We start from the raw sequence: 17,273 nt of genomic DNA on the forward strand, positions 1-17,273 counted from the left end.
TGAGAGGCTTTTGATCACACAGGGGACCATGCCCAATATGTTCATTAATAGGTAGTCTCTATTAGTGAAAATGTATGTCAAACTGTGAACAATGTATTTTTCTATGTGAACAGCCAAGCAGTGTGTGTGGAAATAAAACTTCCATTCGATAACATAACTGTTATGTTTGACTTCCAACCCCTAGAATTAGGTGCAATTACCCTATGCAGTACAAACTTTGATCATGGAGAGCAGAAAGCTTCTCTTTGACTGAAACTGAATGCATACAAATTTTGATTACATTTCAACTGTTCCGTTGAACCCTCCTTTAATCTTATAGTATTGTACTGGATAGGGCAAATGAAGCCCAATTCTGGGGGCTGCATTTGCCTCCAATATAGCAAATGTTATGTTTGATTTAAACCAACTTTAGGAGTTGAAAGGCAAACATAACAGTTGAAATCTTTTTTACATGAAAGTGTTGCTTCCATACACCGCTTGGCTGTCCACTTAGACAAAACACATTATTCACAGTTCAACATAATTAGATAATGAAATTCAACCCATTAGATAATGAAAAGTTAGTAAGTTTTGAAACAGCCATGGGGGTGTCTCAGATTTTTAAATGTATAGTAGATTCACCTACTCAGGTGATGCCATATAACTTAAAAATACATTAGCAATTTATCCAGAACTGTGGATATCTCTAAGTTGAATGTAAGCAAAGCCTTAGTGCCAAGGACCTTTAATAGAGGTCCTCACACTTTCATATGGTCTCCAGTGAGAGCCGAAAGCTTCTCCATGATCAAAATCAAATCCAGGTAATGTATATGAATTTAGATTTTATTTCAACTACTGTATGGAAATACCCCTAAAATCCAAGTTTCCATTACATAAACAATTTCAATTTCTGAGGCCCAACTGATCTGATCCATTACTCCAAAATGCTCACTGCTCCTCTAAGGAGCAGCCCCCCCACCCCCACAGGTTAAAAACAGGTGGTTAGAAAATGGGCTCAGAAAACTATCCGGTCTAAACTGTATCAGTCTGTGGCAGCACATTTTTTTTCCCTCCATCTATCATATTACTTATTTATTTTTTATTTTTATCATATGATGTGAGCAATACATGAAGGAACCAGTTTTTTCCTGCTTCCTTTGTGTATCGTGGCTGTGAGATCCAACCTGATAGTTCGGCACCATCGCGATATCCAAGCCCGAGGTGGGATTCAAACCTGCGACCTTTGGGTTGCCAGGCAGGCACTTTACCCACCCGGCTAGCCCGGTTGGGCAGCACATTTTTCCCTCCATCTATCATATTACTTATTTATTTATTTTTTATTTTTATCATATGATGTGAGCAATACATGAAGGAACCAGTTTTTTCCTGCTTCCTTTGTGTATCGTGGCTGTGAGATCCAACCTGATAGTGCGGCACCATCGCGATATCCAAGCCCGAAGTGGGAATCAAACCTGCAACCTTTGGGTTGCCAGGCAGGCATTACTTATCTATTATATATTAACAGCAATTTTAAACATGGTACACTACTCTACATTTATAACACCGTTGTTTATACCATGGATTCGGATATACTGCGGGTCTTTCTGCCTCATTCTGCTGTTGAAGGAAATTCTGAGAAAAATATTAATGTTGCTTCTGCAACCCTTGCACTGCAGGTGACTTCCTCACTCAAATGATCCAGTCTTGGGCAAGGAAGAGAAAAAGCAGAGTTTCTCAGGGACATATGCTCTCCTGCCAAATTAAGAATCACAACGGATGTTTATCAAATAAAGCAATTCTTGCTCGTTTTGACTTTTTCCATGCAATAATATCGTCTCCTACCTTACCCTTTCTTTGTGTGGCAGAATTTTCTAATCTTCTAGGTCATTAACCACTATACTGTTTCAGCCACTGCAGTTAGTATTGAGCATCCATTGCTTGTGTAAGGGTTGTTGCTGCAAACAGAAAAAGGCAATCTGTAGTTTGAGAACTTACCTGTGCCAGTTGTGCTTTTCGTGATTGTTCAGTGTATATTGGTGAATTTTTACATTTTTGTGAGCTTTACAGATGTTATGTCCGTAAAAAATTAGACTTTTTAAAGTCTAATTTTTTAAAGTGATAAAATAAATTATTGAATTTTTTTTTATGACTTATCGCAATGTGTTTTTTATAAAAATAAAGGATTTTTGAAAATTTTTTTTTTCAAAAATCCTTTATTTTTACAAAATGACTGATAAACAATTAAACACTTTAATTGTTTATCAGTCATTTTTCCAGTAATCTGCATGTGCTTGCCATTGTACACAATGTAAATACAGTACCGTATATCCTGTAAATAACAAATTCATGTCATGCAAGGCTAGTGTTATTCACTTGGGTTTATTTTTTAGTTCTTAAAAAATACTGAACACAAAGCTACATTTATTGTGTTCGAGAGTGTAACATTAAAATGATTCTTAGACTCTTTTTTAGACAATCAATAAATTAGAGAAAAATTGTAGACATCAGTTATAATGCAGTTGTCTTATAATGTGGGTCACAGCCCAACTCCCAAACCCTGTGGTATAACTGGGGAGCAGTGTATCTTGCACATGAACATTAGAAAAAATAAAATTATACTAACACTGATTGGTGCAACTCAAGGAAATGGTAATACTATAATTAATGCAAAACAGTATAGAAGGAAGTTCTGTTGACTAAGGAAGAGGAGGGCTAAAGAATTATCATCCTTTTCTGTGCAAAATTAATGTAAGGCCTGGAGTTAATAAGTTTGATAGTGGCCTCTTGATGCATCAATTAAAGTTGTACACAATACAAGATGAGACAAAAATATTCAGGGACAGGACTAATATTTGTGAAAAAAGAATGCTATGCTGGATTGGAGACTAAAGTGATGGTGCTTTGCAAGAAATTCTTGAATGGAAAGCATTTAGTGGGCAAGAGTGTTGTCATGATACTAACACCAATTTCCTCAAGCTCACTTTTTTAGCCATTTTCCCCAACGAGCACTGTATTCTAAATTCCTCGTCTACCCTTTGACCACACAGAACAAATTCATAACAAACAATGCCCCTTGAACCAAATATGAAGCATGATCTTAATCAAGATTGTCTTGGGCCTTGGAGAAGACCTAGTCTTCAAATTAACAGGTCTTGGCTTTTGTTTCCAGGTCAGTCATATACTCATAATTTGTTGCTGTTAAGGCTGGAACAAACAGAGTGTAAGTCAGTAGTAGCAGCATGGTGACAGATCCCCAACAGCAAGAACTGTCACTTTCTATGAGGATATGAGAGAGAGAAACTTAGACAAACATATGACGTTCCCAAATCTTGGATTAAAACTGACTGACAATATCCCATATGATATACTAATTTCATTAGCAAGTTTGCAGATAATTAAATTTTGGGCCATCGTAGCCTAGTGGTCAGGCGCGCGGGTGCATAAGTACACGTGCCTTGAGTGACCGGGGTTCAAGCCCGTGACTACTGAATACGGTGCTGTTTCTTGTATTCTAATCTATCTTGTGAACTCCTCTGACCGTTTGGTCGTCCCGGAGTATAAACAGAAAATTTATTTATTTATTATTTAAATGTTGATCACTCCTAATCAGATCACAAATGTGAGAGACTGAATTGTTGGTTTTTGAAGTTGAAGAATGACTAGAGCGCCCTGATGGATAAGCAACTCTTCAAACTTTGAGAACCACTGAAGTCTTTGGATAACACAATCTTCTCCAAAAGCTGTTTTTCACACTTCATTGGTTTCTTTTGCACTTTTCCTAATTTGAAACAAAATTTGATGCCAATTTGCTGATCACTAAATTCATTCATTTTAAACTGCAACAAATCACAAAACATCTTCCATTCAATATGCACTAATTCAGACTCAGTGGAGATAAACAGGCAACTCATGCATTACTAGCATCTTCTAGATGAGTTACTGCATACTAAATATTGTAAGGTATATTGCATGAAGGCATTACATATTATGCAGGAGTAAAAATACCTTAAAGGTAAACACAAGACTGCATAAAAAATTATGAAAGTAATTTAATAAAAAAAAAAAAAATTGCTGCATAAAATGAACTGGGTGGTATGTTATTAATCTGATGTTTAGGGAGCTATGCTATGTTGTTCCCTTCTACTGAGGTTGTATAAAATAAAAGGGGATATCTTAACACAGCGTTATTCAACCGGGAAATATGCATGAGCTTCCCAGGGGGGTACACGAGAGATTAACAAGAAACAAAAATATTTTGGAACAATTTAAACATATTTTTTACTTAACATATTTTGTAGTAATTACACTATTGCCATTATTAAGCTAAGTGATGATTCATCAGAACTGATGATTTATCCGATTTTTAACTTAAGCGTGTTTTGTGCTGTAGTAAAATAGAGTAGACATACTATATTTTATATATGGGGGTACAAAAATAAGAATGTGGTTCTTTGGGGGTACGCGAACAAAAATGGTTGAGACACACTGTCTTAACATACTTCTGATATAATACAAGATACTATTATTTAAGACTAGAATCAACAACATAGAAATGAATTTTCTGGACTGGGGGATGGAGTAAGAATTTTTCTATCATTAGCTACATTATTAACAAAACAGTATTTTAACCTACAAGCTAAATAAAATAATACATAATTTTCCACAGCTTGAAAATATGTTTTATTGAAACTAAAATTCTTTATTATTATTATTTATTTTTTATGAAAATCTTAAACGTAAGACATTAGAACCCATACTTTTATACCATGCATAGTTAAAGGCTAAGAACACAGAAGATACTTATTATTAATCTGATCAGAAGAGATTGATGTTTAACTATTCAAGAAGTTGCTAGTGAAACTGGTATTTTTTTTTATAGGATATGTCAATCAATTTTTATTATATGAAAAAATCTTTTATTGAAAACAAGGTAGCTTTAGCTTCAGAATTTCTTACATTCTGCTGACCTGAATGTTCAGAGATTACAGGGTTAGTAATACTCACTTCCCAGTTCATTTTATGTAACCACTTTCTTTTCTTATTAAACTACTCTAATAATTTTGTATGCAGTCTTGTGTTTTCTTTTAAGCTGTAGAATATTAAATAATACTGGTTACATCAGATTTGAACTCAAATGGACTTTTACTGTATATCCATTTCCAACTGCAGTATGGGATAATGGTAAGAAGTAATCACTCAATTTTTCACAATGGCTACAGCTGATCCTCTACGGCGAATTTACTAATTCACCATACCTCTTGAAATAATTTATTATACATTTTCAAACATAAATATTATAGATTTCTCTGTAAAGCTTAAAATATAGAGCACATACCTTAAGAGTTCCCTCGTCCTCTTGTTCACTTTTGTGAAACGTCGACGTACTGGAAGAGGAGGAGTGGGAGTCCTACTACTCTTGTCACTAGAAAGAAAACAAAACAATGCATCCATTCCTCTTTCTAATACCAATACACAATAGTTCAGTTTTTTTATACTATTTCCTCTGATAAAAAATTGTTAATTACAAGGGATGTTCAACAAAGATTCTACAGTTCTTCCTTACCTAGGAAGAACTGTAGAGAAAAAGCTTCTTTGTGAGATAGCTCATAATCTATATACAGTTTTGCAAATTTTGGTAACTCAATGCAAAGTAGGATTCAGATCTGGCATCCACTTCCTGTTTCTCTCAGGAGAAAATCTAAAAATTCACACGGAGATCAGTGCAATTTATTGGGAAAGTTCCCCCATCCTATAGCGTTGCTGTACAGTGGCATAAACAGTTCAAGAAAGAGCATGTTAATATCCAATACATAAAATTTCCAAAATACCCAACAACAGCTGTCACGAAGGAGAACGTGAAGGAAGTGAAGAAGCTGGTGTGATTACTGCAATGTAGCAATTTATGTATAATCTCATGTGATTTTTCAAGTATTCATTCTGTGGAAAACTGCCACAATTTCAAACCACCATTTGAACATACAGGGTGTCCATAAATTATTGGCCAAATTACAAACAATTATTAAGCACAAACTAGAGCTGATATATGAATGTTTGTCATTTGAAAGAACTGCTTAAAGAGTTTTATATAGTATCGTGTAGATGTCACAAGTGTTAATAACAGATGTGTCTCACAATAACCATTAAAATGGTGATGGTACATGAGAAAGTGATGTGTGTATTGTGGTTTGATGGTACATGAGAAAGCGATGTGTGTATTGTGGTTTGACGGTACATGAGAAAGCAATGTGTGCATTGTGGTTTGCAGTTTAAATCTGTAATTACAATGCAAAGGTGGTACACCACTGGGAATATGAAGGTGAGGCACCTTCAGGCAAGTCCATTAAGAGATGGGTAAAATGGTTTAAGGGAACTGGCAGTGTCCTGCATAAGAAGGGTGCAGGTAAGGCTGTGATGAGTGTTGAGAATGCTGAGTTCATTCATGAAGGTTTAACATGCAGTTCAAGGAAATCCGTAGGTCTTGCTAGGAGAGAACTAGAAACACCCTGATCAACCATTCACAAAATTCTCTGCCACCACCTGAAACTTTATGTACACAAAATCCAGCTTGTGTAAGTATTGAAACCAGATGATCTGCTATGTCAGAGAATGAATGTTTGCAGTAATCACGAAAATGATGACGGCTTCCTAAACAAAGTTATCTGTAGTGATAAATATGCCTTCCACCTGTTCGGTAAGGTCAACCACTACAATTGCAAGATCTGGAGCCACGAAACTCCTCACATCTTTAGTGAGCATAAACTGGATTCCCCAAAATTGAATGTGTGGTGCACCCTGCCTTTTTCCATAACCAGGTGATTGGCACACTTTTATTTTCTGATACTGCAGTAAACAGTAACAATTAGATATGCTAGAATATTTTGCTATGCTGCAGATGGCAGAACATCAACTGAACATTATGTTTCAACAAGCTGGTGCTTCTCCTCACTGGGCTTTGACTGTGTGGCAATTCTACAATGAGCATTTTCCAGGACAATGGATTTGACAGGGGACTAATTCTCTCCCACCCACTCACCAAATATAATCCCACTGGAGTTTTTCTGTGGGGTTATGTGAAGGATTGGGTGCATCGTGCGCCCGTTGCAAATCTAGATGACCTTTGCAAGTGAATCACTGGTGCAATTGCTTCCACGATGCTTAGAAAGAAAACACTCAACGCAAAATTGTAAACATGTGGAAATTTATTGATTTTTTGAGTTGTCCTTTCCATTGAAAAAAAAAAAATTGTTTGCTGATATCCATGGTAGTTCCTGTTATATAATAATTTGTAATGTGGTCAATAACTTATGGACACCCTGTATATAATGTTTACCTGATGGATCCTTGGGTACTGCAACTTTTCCAGAAGATGCAATGGCAGGATTGTGCACAGCAACTTGAAAAGATAAAAATATCATATATTACTCTATTTATTCCATTTGGGTGCAGTTATAAGGAAAAACAGTGAGGAGTTCTGACAAAAAGTGTGTGTGCTGGATTCACAATTATAAGTCAATGGGCCTTTGCAATATTGCTGCATTCACCACCAAATTCTTCTGTCCTTAAATCCCTTCAAATTTCTTCTTTTTCCATCCCTGAAATCCTTTTTTCTTTTTTTTTTTCCAGAACAGGCATCTTGAGAATGATAGGGTGATTTCTGAGACTAGGTCATGGTTTCAAGGGCAACTACAAGTGTTTTACAAAGAAATATATTCATTAACCAACAGCAGAAATGCCTCTGCATAGTTACAAGTGAATAAGGATCTTTACTGAACCAACTTGGTATATCCTATCATATTAATTTCAGCATAAATAAAAATTAATTCTTGTTGTTAAAGCTTAATTCACAAAATAAAATATTTAACAACAAGAATTCTAATTCAATAATTCAGTTTTTACTACAGCCACTCCCTGACTTATGTAAGGGTTGCATTCCGCGGAACTCTAAGTAAATTGGAATTTCCCTAAATGCTTATGCAGCACTTGCAACTACAAGCGCTGAATTTGATTGAAAAAAAAAAAAAAAAAAAAAAAAGAAATGTTTGACGAACATGTAAATAGAATTATTTAATTTTTTATCTCGTGCACAGGAAAAATTACAAAAGTGTACAAAATTACAAAAAGCGAGAGGAGACAGGCGCAATGTCAGCAAGTTTTACTTTTCGAGCATCATTGCAAAATAACTGTCCAGCTGATAAGTACGCCACTGTGGAAGTTGAGGGCTGTGGAGATTTAGAAGGGTTTTTTCCCAACACATCACAAAATTTCTCTGCAGCTGCAGAATCGTCACTGGCGACTTCGCCGCATACTTTAATGTTGCGGAAACTAGCTCGATGTTTGAACCTATTAAACCACCCATTGCTTGCCACAAACTTGGCTTGTGGGTCGTCGTACTTATCCTTAATATCTTCATAAATACTACTTGCTTTTGCTTGAATGGCCATTAGATTCAGGGACACTAGCTTCTGAATCTGATTTTCTATCCATATTATTAACAGCTTTTCCATCTTCGATATAGCACCTGAAAGCTGCTTTGTGATCACTGTTGATCTTAAATGCATTGATCCTTTAACAGGTTCTTTTATATGCTCACTGTCCTTTAAAATAGCATTCACTGTTGAAGAAATGAGACCTAATTCCCCTGCAATAGATGACAAACTTTGTCTTGCTTCGTACTTAATCACTATCATCTTCATTTCTAAATCTATTTTGTTTCATTTCCTAGCACTGCCACCACTTGCACTTTCCATTGGTTGCTTTCCCTTCACCATTGTAATAAGTAAATAGGAATGAAGAGACGATTCTGAAAATTTATGTTTTTTATATAATTGAAGATATCAGTGAAGGGGAAATATTTCACTATAAACCAGAAAGTGTTTATTGTTTTTATTGTTTTATGGTAGTGACCTCCAGAAACATGCTTTAGAAAAATATTGCAAAAGCATTCAAAATTGAGTCTTATAATGGAACATATGATAATGATGAAAGTGTAGTGCAATTTCCATTATAAAAATGACCTATAAAAATGACCTTTTAGATAGATAAATAGCTTAGTTATATAGCGAAAATTTCAACTTCCAAGGTCTTGAAACAATTATCAAAAAAAAAAAAAAAAAAAAAAACAATGTGCTATTGGGTTCACATTATGATATTTTCACAATACCTCCATTTATTCTTACAGATGCAATTTTTTTAAGTTTGCACCGGCCAGCAAAAACTTGTATAAAGTTGAATTTCTGTAAGTCGAGTATTACATACATCAGGGAATGCCTGTATTTGCATATGTACAAGTGTGCAAATAATGTAAAAACTGATATAATGTACCTTTCTACATCAGCCAAATCTGCATGTTCTGGATCACTAACAGCCTCCACCTCCTCATTTATTCTTTTAGTTTTCTTTGTTTCTTTAAATAGTTCTTCAAATTTTTCTTCTTTCGTTGCAGTATCTTCTTCATCTTCATCATCATCATCATCTACAAATTTCTTTATATCTAGATAACACAAATATAATATCAGAAAAGTAAACCTACTTTTACCTTTTTTACTTTCTTTTCATATGTTATTAAAATTATTAATATTTTATAATACTTATTTTGATTTCTGCCAAAAAAACTAAGTATAGAACTTTACAACCAAAAGTACTTAAGCCAAAAACCAAATAGACAGTAAGGCCACCAGGTTTTAGCTGTCATAAAGGCCACAACCTGTATGACATCCACAACCCTCCTGGGCATATTTTCTGTTAACTTCTGGTGTGAGCTGATCAGAATCAGTCTCCATACCTCCAGCAAAGCAGCTTCAGGTTATTTTACATTCCTTGAGAATTAAAAGTTGCTAACATAAAATGCTTTTCAAATTTAAGTAATAAACATTACTCACCTTCTTGACTGAGCAACTGTTTTCCATATGTATCAATCTTTGACGTATACAGTTTCATTGGCAAAGGATCATTATTTAAGTCAATTACATTATGTAATCCACGAAGGGCTCGACATTCTTTAGACTTTTCTCCAACATTTTCCTGCATACTTTTTCCTGGTTCGCAGGATCATATATTTATGTGTGTGAATTAAGGGCAATGAATCTGAAAGCAAAATTTACACAATCATTATTTTTTTTTTTTTTTTTCGGCAATATCAGTATTACCAAAACAATTCTACAAAATACTACTTATGTAACATCAGTAATTAAAAAATTTACATAGCTGTAATCCATGTGTGCTTCACTTGTCCTTTCAGCATTTAAGCATTAAATTACTTTGGTATATAGTAATGAACCCAATGAGACCAAACTCATGGCCAAGGCCAGCTCAGGATTTGTGCTGAGGGTGCAGTGCACATATGCACTGCAAGTGTAAGCACCAAGGGCAATAATATGCTGAATTTAGGACTGGAATTTTTAAGTTGGTAGAGTACCAAAACTCACGTGGAAAGTAAGGTGTTGGGGATTTCAGGCCCTGCTGTGGGTCATCATGGAACAAGATAATATATGGGCTGTGTTAGGGGAACTAAAAGTAAGAACATGTACACGTATACTTACATGTACACTGGGAGCACTGTAAATAAATTTGATGAATTTGAAGTACTGTTAAGTCATCAAATGTTGACAGTGTAGGGATAGTGGAGACATGGTGTCACTCAGACATAAGCGATGCTGAATTTGAATATGTGGAGTAGTTAAGAAGCATATTAAATCTAAGGCAGCGCATCCAGTCAACATGAGTGACCAGTGCAATGTTGAGTCAGACTGGTGTGGCAGAAGTACTGGGAAAACAAAATTGAGAGTAGGAATGTGTTATAGACCTAATGACTGTGATGAGTATACCAAACAGCTATATGGAGAAATGAAGTGAGCTAGTAAATAAGAATGTCTTATAATGACAGATTTTAACTTTTTAGACATTGACTACAATTTGTGGATTGGTCACACACACTAGCAAGACTTTTGTAAATTTCTTGGATGACTGTTTTCCAGAGCAGCATGTTAGAGAGGCAACAAGAAGAAGCAACTCTTGATATGGTTATCAGCAGTGATTCTCCATGCATTCGGAATTTACAGGAGACTAAGACCCACTGGGTGGCAACAATAACAATGTACTAATGTGAAATTTAATTAACTACTATCAAGAGTAATGGAAAAGGCTTTTGCTTTCATAAGAGTGACTACAGTGGTCTCAGACAGTTTTTAAATTCTATGCAGTGGGACCAAAAACATTTTTCAGAAATTAAAAAGAAATTTGGGAACCTGTCAGGTGATCCACCACCAGTTTTCTATATTTTGGGCACCACTTCCACCAGGTTAAAGACAAATGCAATTGTTGATAAAAGTGCCTGGTCACTTAATATTTCCTGGATTGTAAAAAAATAATAATTTTTTTGTAAAATGTTCTGGATTCTCCAGTGCTGGATTTTACAGAGTTTACTGAAGTTTCACCAGATGGTTAAACAGATAATACACCAAATTGAAGCTCATCAAGAAGTCTCCTGAATTGGTACAGTAGGTATCACTTCGGGAGACTTCTGGATGAGCTAGAGAATAACACTTGTGTTATAATAGATTACTTCAGCCTTTTAAGTACTAATAGACTGATTTAAAATATGCTTTGTAGTGACGTTCTCCACTGTTCACCTTTAATTTTGCTGTTGCCAGCTCTTTAGAAATGAACCAGTGTGTATAACTTAGATAAGGTTTGTTTCCTATATATTTTTTTTATCGATGCACAACATGCCCAGATCTAGTCTGACTTGGTTATACTCAGAATAGATCCTGATCACTCCCACCTAAAAGTTTGGAATCACAGCATATGACAATGTATGGTTTAATATAAAAAACCGCACTACAAAGTATATATAAAATTTTTTTATTATGCATTGAAATATTTACAGCAAAAAATATTGAAATGATTAATATTAACAGCTATACTGATTTTTCCTCAAAATATCCTCCATGAGATTTTATCACTGCCTTAATACAGACATGGCATTCTGGTGATTAATTTTATAAGTGTCTTGGCCAATGTTATTCCAAGTGATCTGCAAGGTTTCTCATAAATTTCGTGAAGATGGACAAACTTCATGGTCTTGATGGTCATGATCCCATAAAAGCTTTACTGAAATTAAGTCAGGTGATTCGGGTGGCCACAACATAATTTGCAATATCCCCTCCTGTTGTTTAGTTGCTAGAAAGTCTCTGCACAGCATAGCATTGTGCTTCGGGTTTACTGTTTTGTAGTAATATAAAATTTCTTCCACAAAGTTGAAGTCCAGAGGATATTGCAGTCTCTGTTTTTCGGAGAAGTGAGTGATCCATGCCTTCGAGTAAATTTCTCCTGTCTATGTTTACACGGTCACAGTAGCATTAGAAGTAGAAGAATATTTTCATAGTAACAGTGCACTATATAGTGCCAGGAAGCCAGAGGCTTCTGCTGCACTGGCAAAAAAAAAAAAAAAAAAAAAACCCAAGTAGAAAGAAAAAACACACACACAAATTATATGCTTCCCTCCTAACACAGGTAAGTATCCCGTTGACCTTTAAATTATTCAAACTGTTAGCCAGTGGTGAGCTATAGTGGGTGCGCAAGAGACCATTGTTGTTTTTTTTTTTTTTTTTTTAAATTTGCGAGCCCATTATTGAAACAATCAATTACAGTCGGACCTCTGTTTAACAAACTTCTTTATAGCGATTTTTTAAAAAATTCCCCTTGGTAATTACATTTAAAATAGTTTCCATAGAAAAAAGATGGATTACAAGAGACAACTTTGTACGCATTGTTCTCATCTCTGGCCTTTAGGCAATTTAGGTAATTAGAAAGCGCGAATTAAGAGTGAAAAGGATTACCATTCCACAATGTTAGTGGTATCACCTATGCAGCCACATTCCGAGAAGTCTCACTAGTTAATATGCTTTCCATATCCAGTCAGAGGATTAAGAGGATTCCTGACACAGATAATAGCCTCTGGTCAACCTGTGTTCCCCTTTACTCTGACAAACAGTCATCTGTTTTTTGGAGAAGTGAGTGATCCACGCCTTTGAGTAAATTTCTCCTGTCTATGTTTACATGGTCACAGTAGCATTAGCATTAGTAGAGGCATATGATGCAAGAAAGCAAGCTTATTCAGCATCAGCCAAAAAAAAAAAAAAAAAACACCACTCCCATTTCACCCCTCCGTTCGTTCAAAATACCTGTCCAGCTGAGCCTTAAATTTGTTTAGGCTATCAACTTCAACAACAAGTGATGGAAGTCTGTTCCACCAACCAACTACCCGCTGGCTAAAGGTAAATTTCCGCACATCTATCCTACATCTGTCTTTCCTGAATTTGAATTTATGCCCTCTCAGGTGATTATTCTGAGCAAGAGGAAGAATCCCATTGGCATTGAGCATACTCAAACCATTCAAGGCCTTATACACCTCTATCAGATCACCTCACCAGTGCCTAGTCTCCAGAGTCTGTAATTTGCAAAACTTAAGCCTTTCTTCATAAGAGCACCCCTTTGTTCCATTCACTAATCTTGTTGCCCTTCTCTGTACTCGTTCCAGCAGCTCTACATCCTTCTTGAAATGAGGCCTCCAGACCTGTATACAGTACTCAAGGTGTGGCCTGACCATTGCCTTATACAAGGGAATAATCACCTCCCTATCCCTGCTAGAGAAATTCCTGTATATCATTAACAAGACACCATGAGCTACTCTTGGAGCTAGTCTGCACTGCTCAGAGAACTTCATATCTGCCTGCACAATTACCCCCAGGCCCTTTTCATTCTCTACCACTGTCAGTGTAGTACTGCAGAGTTGATACATTGCTCTGGGGCTACTGTTTCCCATGTGTAGTACTTTACATTTGTCAATGTTAAACTTCATTTGCCACCTCTCAGCCCATCTGCTCAACCTTTCCAGATCCTGTTGCAGCAGCATAGCATCAGTAGTGTCCTTAACAACCCTGCCAACCTTTGTATCGTCTGCAAACTTGGACATTAAGCTTGATATACCATCATCAATATCATTTATAAATACAGAAAACAACAACGGACCCAACACTGAACCCCGAGGAACTCCACTAATAATATTAGTCCACGTTGAGCAGTGTCCATTGATTACCACTCTCTGTCTTCTGCCATTCAACCATCCCTTTATCCATAGCAGCAATTTGCCTCCAATACCACACTGCTCCAATTTGTGCAGCAGTCTTCCATGTGCAACAGTATCAAAAGCCTTTCTAAGATCCAAATATATAATATCCAAGTTATTCCCTGCATCCAGTTCTTTTGTGACTACATCATAGTATCCAATCAAATTGATCAGGCAAGACCTTCCCTTAACAAAACCATGCTGTGTCTGAGCTATAACTGAATTCTTGTCTAGATGATCCTGCAGTGCTTCTTTAACCAGTGCCTCCATTAATTTTCCTGGAACAGAAGTTAAACTAACAGGTCTATAATTACTTGTGTCAGCCTTTGATCCTCCTTTGTGAATTGGGATTACATTTGAACATCTCCAGTCTATGAGTACCTTCCCTGAGTCCAAAGAAGCTCTCATAATTATGGCTAGGGGTTTGCTTACTTCCTTTGCTGCCTCCTTTAATATAACTGGATAGATCCCATCCATCCCAGGTGCCTTTTTTATGTTTATCCTCAACAATTTCTCCTCCACTTTCCTCTCAGTTATTACAAAATCATCTAGCTCACTGCCAATGTTTACTTCACCTACGACATTCCCCTTCCTGAATAACTCCCCATGGGTGAATGTAGATGCAAAATACACAGTTTGTTAGCCACCTGAGCAGAATCATCAACAGTTGAACCATCAATATCCAGTGGACTAATCTGATTCATCCCTTTCCTTCTAGAGTTTACATAGGTAAAGAACTCTTTGTTGTTTTTCTTTGCATCCTTTGCCAAGGATTTCTCATAATCTGCCTTTGCCTGCCTAATCTCCTTTGTGACTTGGTTACACACCAACTTATATCTATCATAGGCTTCCATGTCACCCATTAATTTGTATGAATCCCATGCATTTTTCTTCTTTGCCATATGTCTCATTAGTTCATCTGACATCCATTTAGGCCTGAACCTTGAACAATATTTCTTAGTTGGTATGTAAAGCCTTGTAGCTTCCAAGATTAGTTCTTTGAATGCTTCCCATTTTGAATTTGTTGTTGTTAACATCATTAGTTGGTCCCACAGTATAGAATTTAAATACTGTCTCAGACCATCATAGTCGCCTTTACGAAAGCAAAAACCCTTCCCTTTACCTCCGATGGTAGTTACCTCCTTGAGTAAATCTCACTTCAGCACACTGTGATCACTGCCACCTAGTGGTTCCTTTATCTGCAGATTCTTAATGCACGAAGAATCACTTCTGATAATCAGATCAAGAGTATTGCTCCCTCTAGTTGCCTCCCGAACATGCTGATGTAGAAAACAATCATCCAATAAATCCACAAAAGCCTTGCTAGCATGTGAGTGACCAACCCACAAATTCTGGTCAATATTTGGGAAATTAAAATCCCCCATTATAAGACTCTCTGATTTACTGGCCCACTCTATTTCCCTGTACAGTATCTTATTATACTCATCAGAGTCATTAGGCCTACAGCACACTCCTACTCTCAATTTTGATTTCCCTATGCTTATGTCACACCAAACTGACTCGACACTTCCCTGTCCATCGATGTCGACTGGCTGAATATTTGAGTGATTCTGATATTTTGCCCAGTATTCAAAGAACTAGTTGGGGGGTGGGGGATAAGGCAACTAAGATATTAAGTAAACTTTCCAAAGATGAAATGTTGGCAGATTTGGAAACCGCATTGAGGCTTTCACTGTGAAGAAAACATTCCAAAATATAATGGCATGCAGGCAATAATTAAAAAAAAAAAAACTGTATCACCAATCTCCAAAAAACCAGTGCAAATTAAAGATGATTGCTAAAGAACTTGATGTGGAAACTATAAAGATTGGTTGTGTTCGGGCCATGACGTTTAGCTTGTAGTTTGCAGACGACAATTGCAGGTTGGAGGAATTATCCCACTTTCTGCAAACATTTTGAATCGGAAGTTAAATATTCTGGATTAGCATTAGTAGAGGCATATGATGCAAGAAAGCAAGCTTATTCAGCATCAGCCAAAAAAAAAAAACACACACCACTCCCATTTCACCCCTCCGTTCGTTCGAAATACCTGCCCAGTTGAGCTTTAAATTTGTTTAGGCTATCAACTTCAACAACAAGTGATGGAAGTCGGTTCCACCAACCAACCACCCGCTGGCCAAAGGCAAATTTCCGCACATCTATCCAACATCCGTCCTTCCTCAATTTGAATTTATGCCCTCTGAGGTGATTATTCTGAGCAAGATGAAGAATCCCATTGGCACTGAGCATGCTCAAACCATTCAAAGCCTTATACACCTCTATCAGATCACCTCGCCGGTGCCTAGTCTCCAGACTCTGTAATTTGCAAAACTTAAGCCTTTCTTCATAAGAGCAACCCTTTGTTCCATTCACTAATCTTGTTGCCCTTCTCTGTACCTGTTCCAGCAGCTCTACATCCTTCTTGAAATGAGGCCTCCAGACCTGTATACAGTACTCAAGATGTGGCCTAACCATTGCCTTATATGCATGGGATACATACAAATTAATGGGTGACATGGAAGCCTATGATAGATATAAGTTGGTCTGTAACCAAGTCACAAAGGAGATTAGGCAGGTAAAGGCAGACTACGAAAAATCCTTGGCAAAGGATGCAAAGAAAAACAGAAAAGAGTTCTTTACATATTTAAACTCAAGAAGGAAAGGGATGAATCAGAATGGTCCACTGGATATTGATGGTTCAACAGTTGAGGATCCTGCTCAGGTGGCTAACAATCTAAATGAGTATTTTGCATCTACATTCACGCATGAGGAGTTATTCAGGAAGGAGAATGAAATTAGGTAAAGTAAACATTGGCAGTGAGCTGGATGATTTTGTAATAACTGAGAGGAAAGTGGAGGAGAGATTGTTGAGGATAAACATAAAAAAGGCACCTGGGGTGGATGGGATCTATCCAGTTATATTAAAGGAGGTAGCAAAGGATTATTAAACTAACTTTTCAATCTGGAATTTCTTAACGATTTAGCACTAATGATTGACATCCTGCAGGCGCTCTCTTACCTTTCAGAAGATTTACAAAGTTGCAGCATCACTATAGTAAAAGCAGATAAATTAATTATTCAAACTATCAATAATATCGCTAATATGAAAAATTCTAAAGGAAATTATGACGCTAAAATTGAGAGCATGTTGAAGTTGAAAGAATTTGAA

General features: G+C 36.5%; 1 protein-coding gene across 1 annotated transcript in view; it reads right to left on the minus strand.

Annotated features, from left to right (window-relative positions):
- LOC150090217 (uncharacterized) overlaps nucleotides 1–17,273 on the minus strand; it is an 86,854-nt gene that overhangs the window by 58,439 nt on the left and 11,142 nt on the right. Inside the window, exons 2-4 of the mRNA XM_090390208.1 lie at nucleotides 9,858–10,062; nucleotides 9,301–9,469; nucleotides 5,315–5,401 (exon numbers count right to left, since the gene is read on the minus strand). Coding sequence (XP_090246334.1) covers nucleotides 5,315–5,401; nucleotides 9,301–9,469; nucleotides 9,858–10,005 — 404 coding nt within the window. The 5' untranslated portion in view covers nucleotides 10,006–10,062. The remainder of the gene's footprint in view (nucleotides 1–5,314; nucleotides 5,402–9,300; nucleotides 9,470–9,857; nucleotides 10,063–17,273) is intronic.

The sequence above is a fragment of the Mastigoproctus giganteus genome, chromosome 2 (genome assembly GCF_048544385.1).
Source record: "Mastigoproctus giganteus isolate SK-2022 chromosome 2, ASM4854438v1, whole genome shotgun sequence".
In the NCBI taxonomy this organism is placed as follows: domain Eukaryota; kingdom Metazoa; phylum Arthropoda; class Arachnida; order Uropygi; family Thelyphonidae; genus Mastigoproctus; species Mastigoproctus giganteus.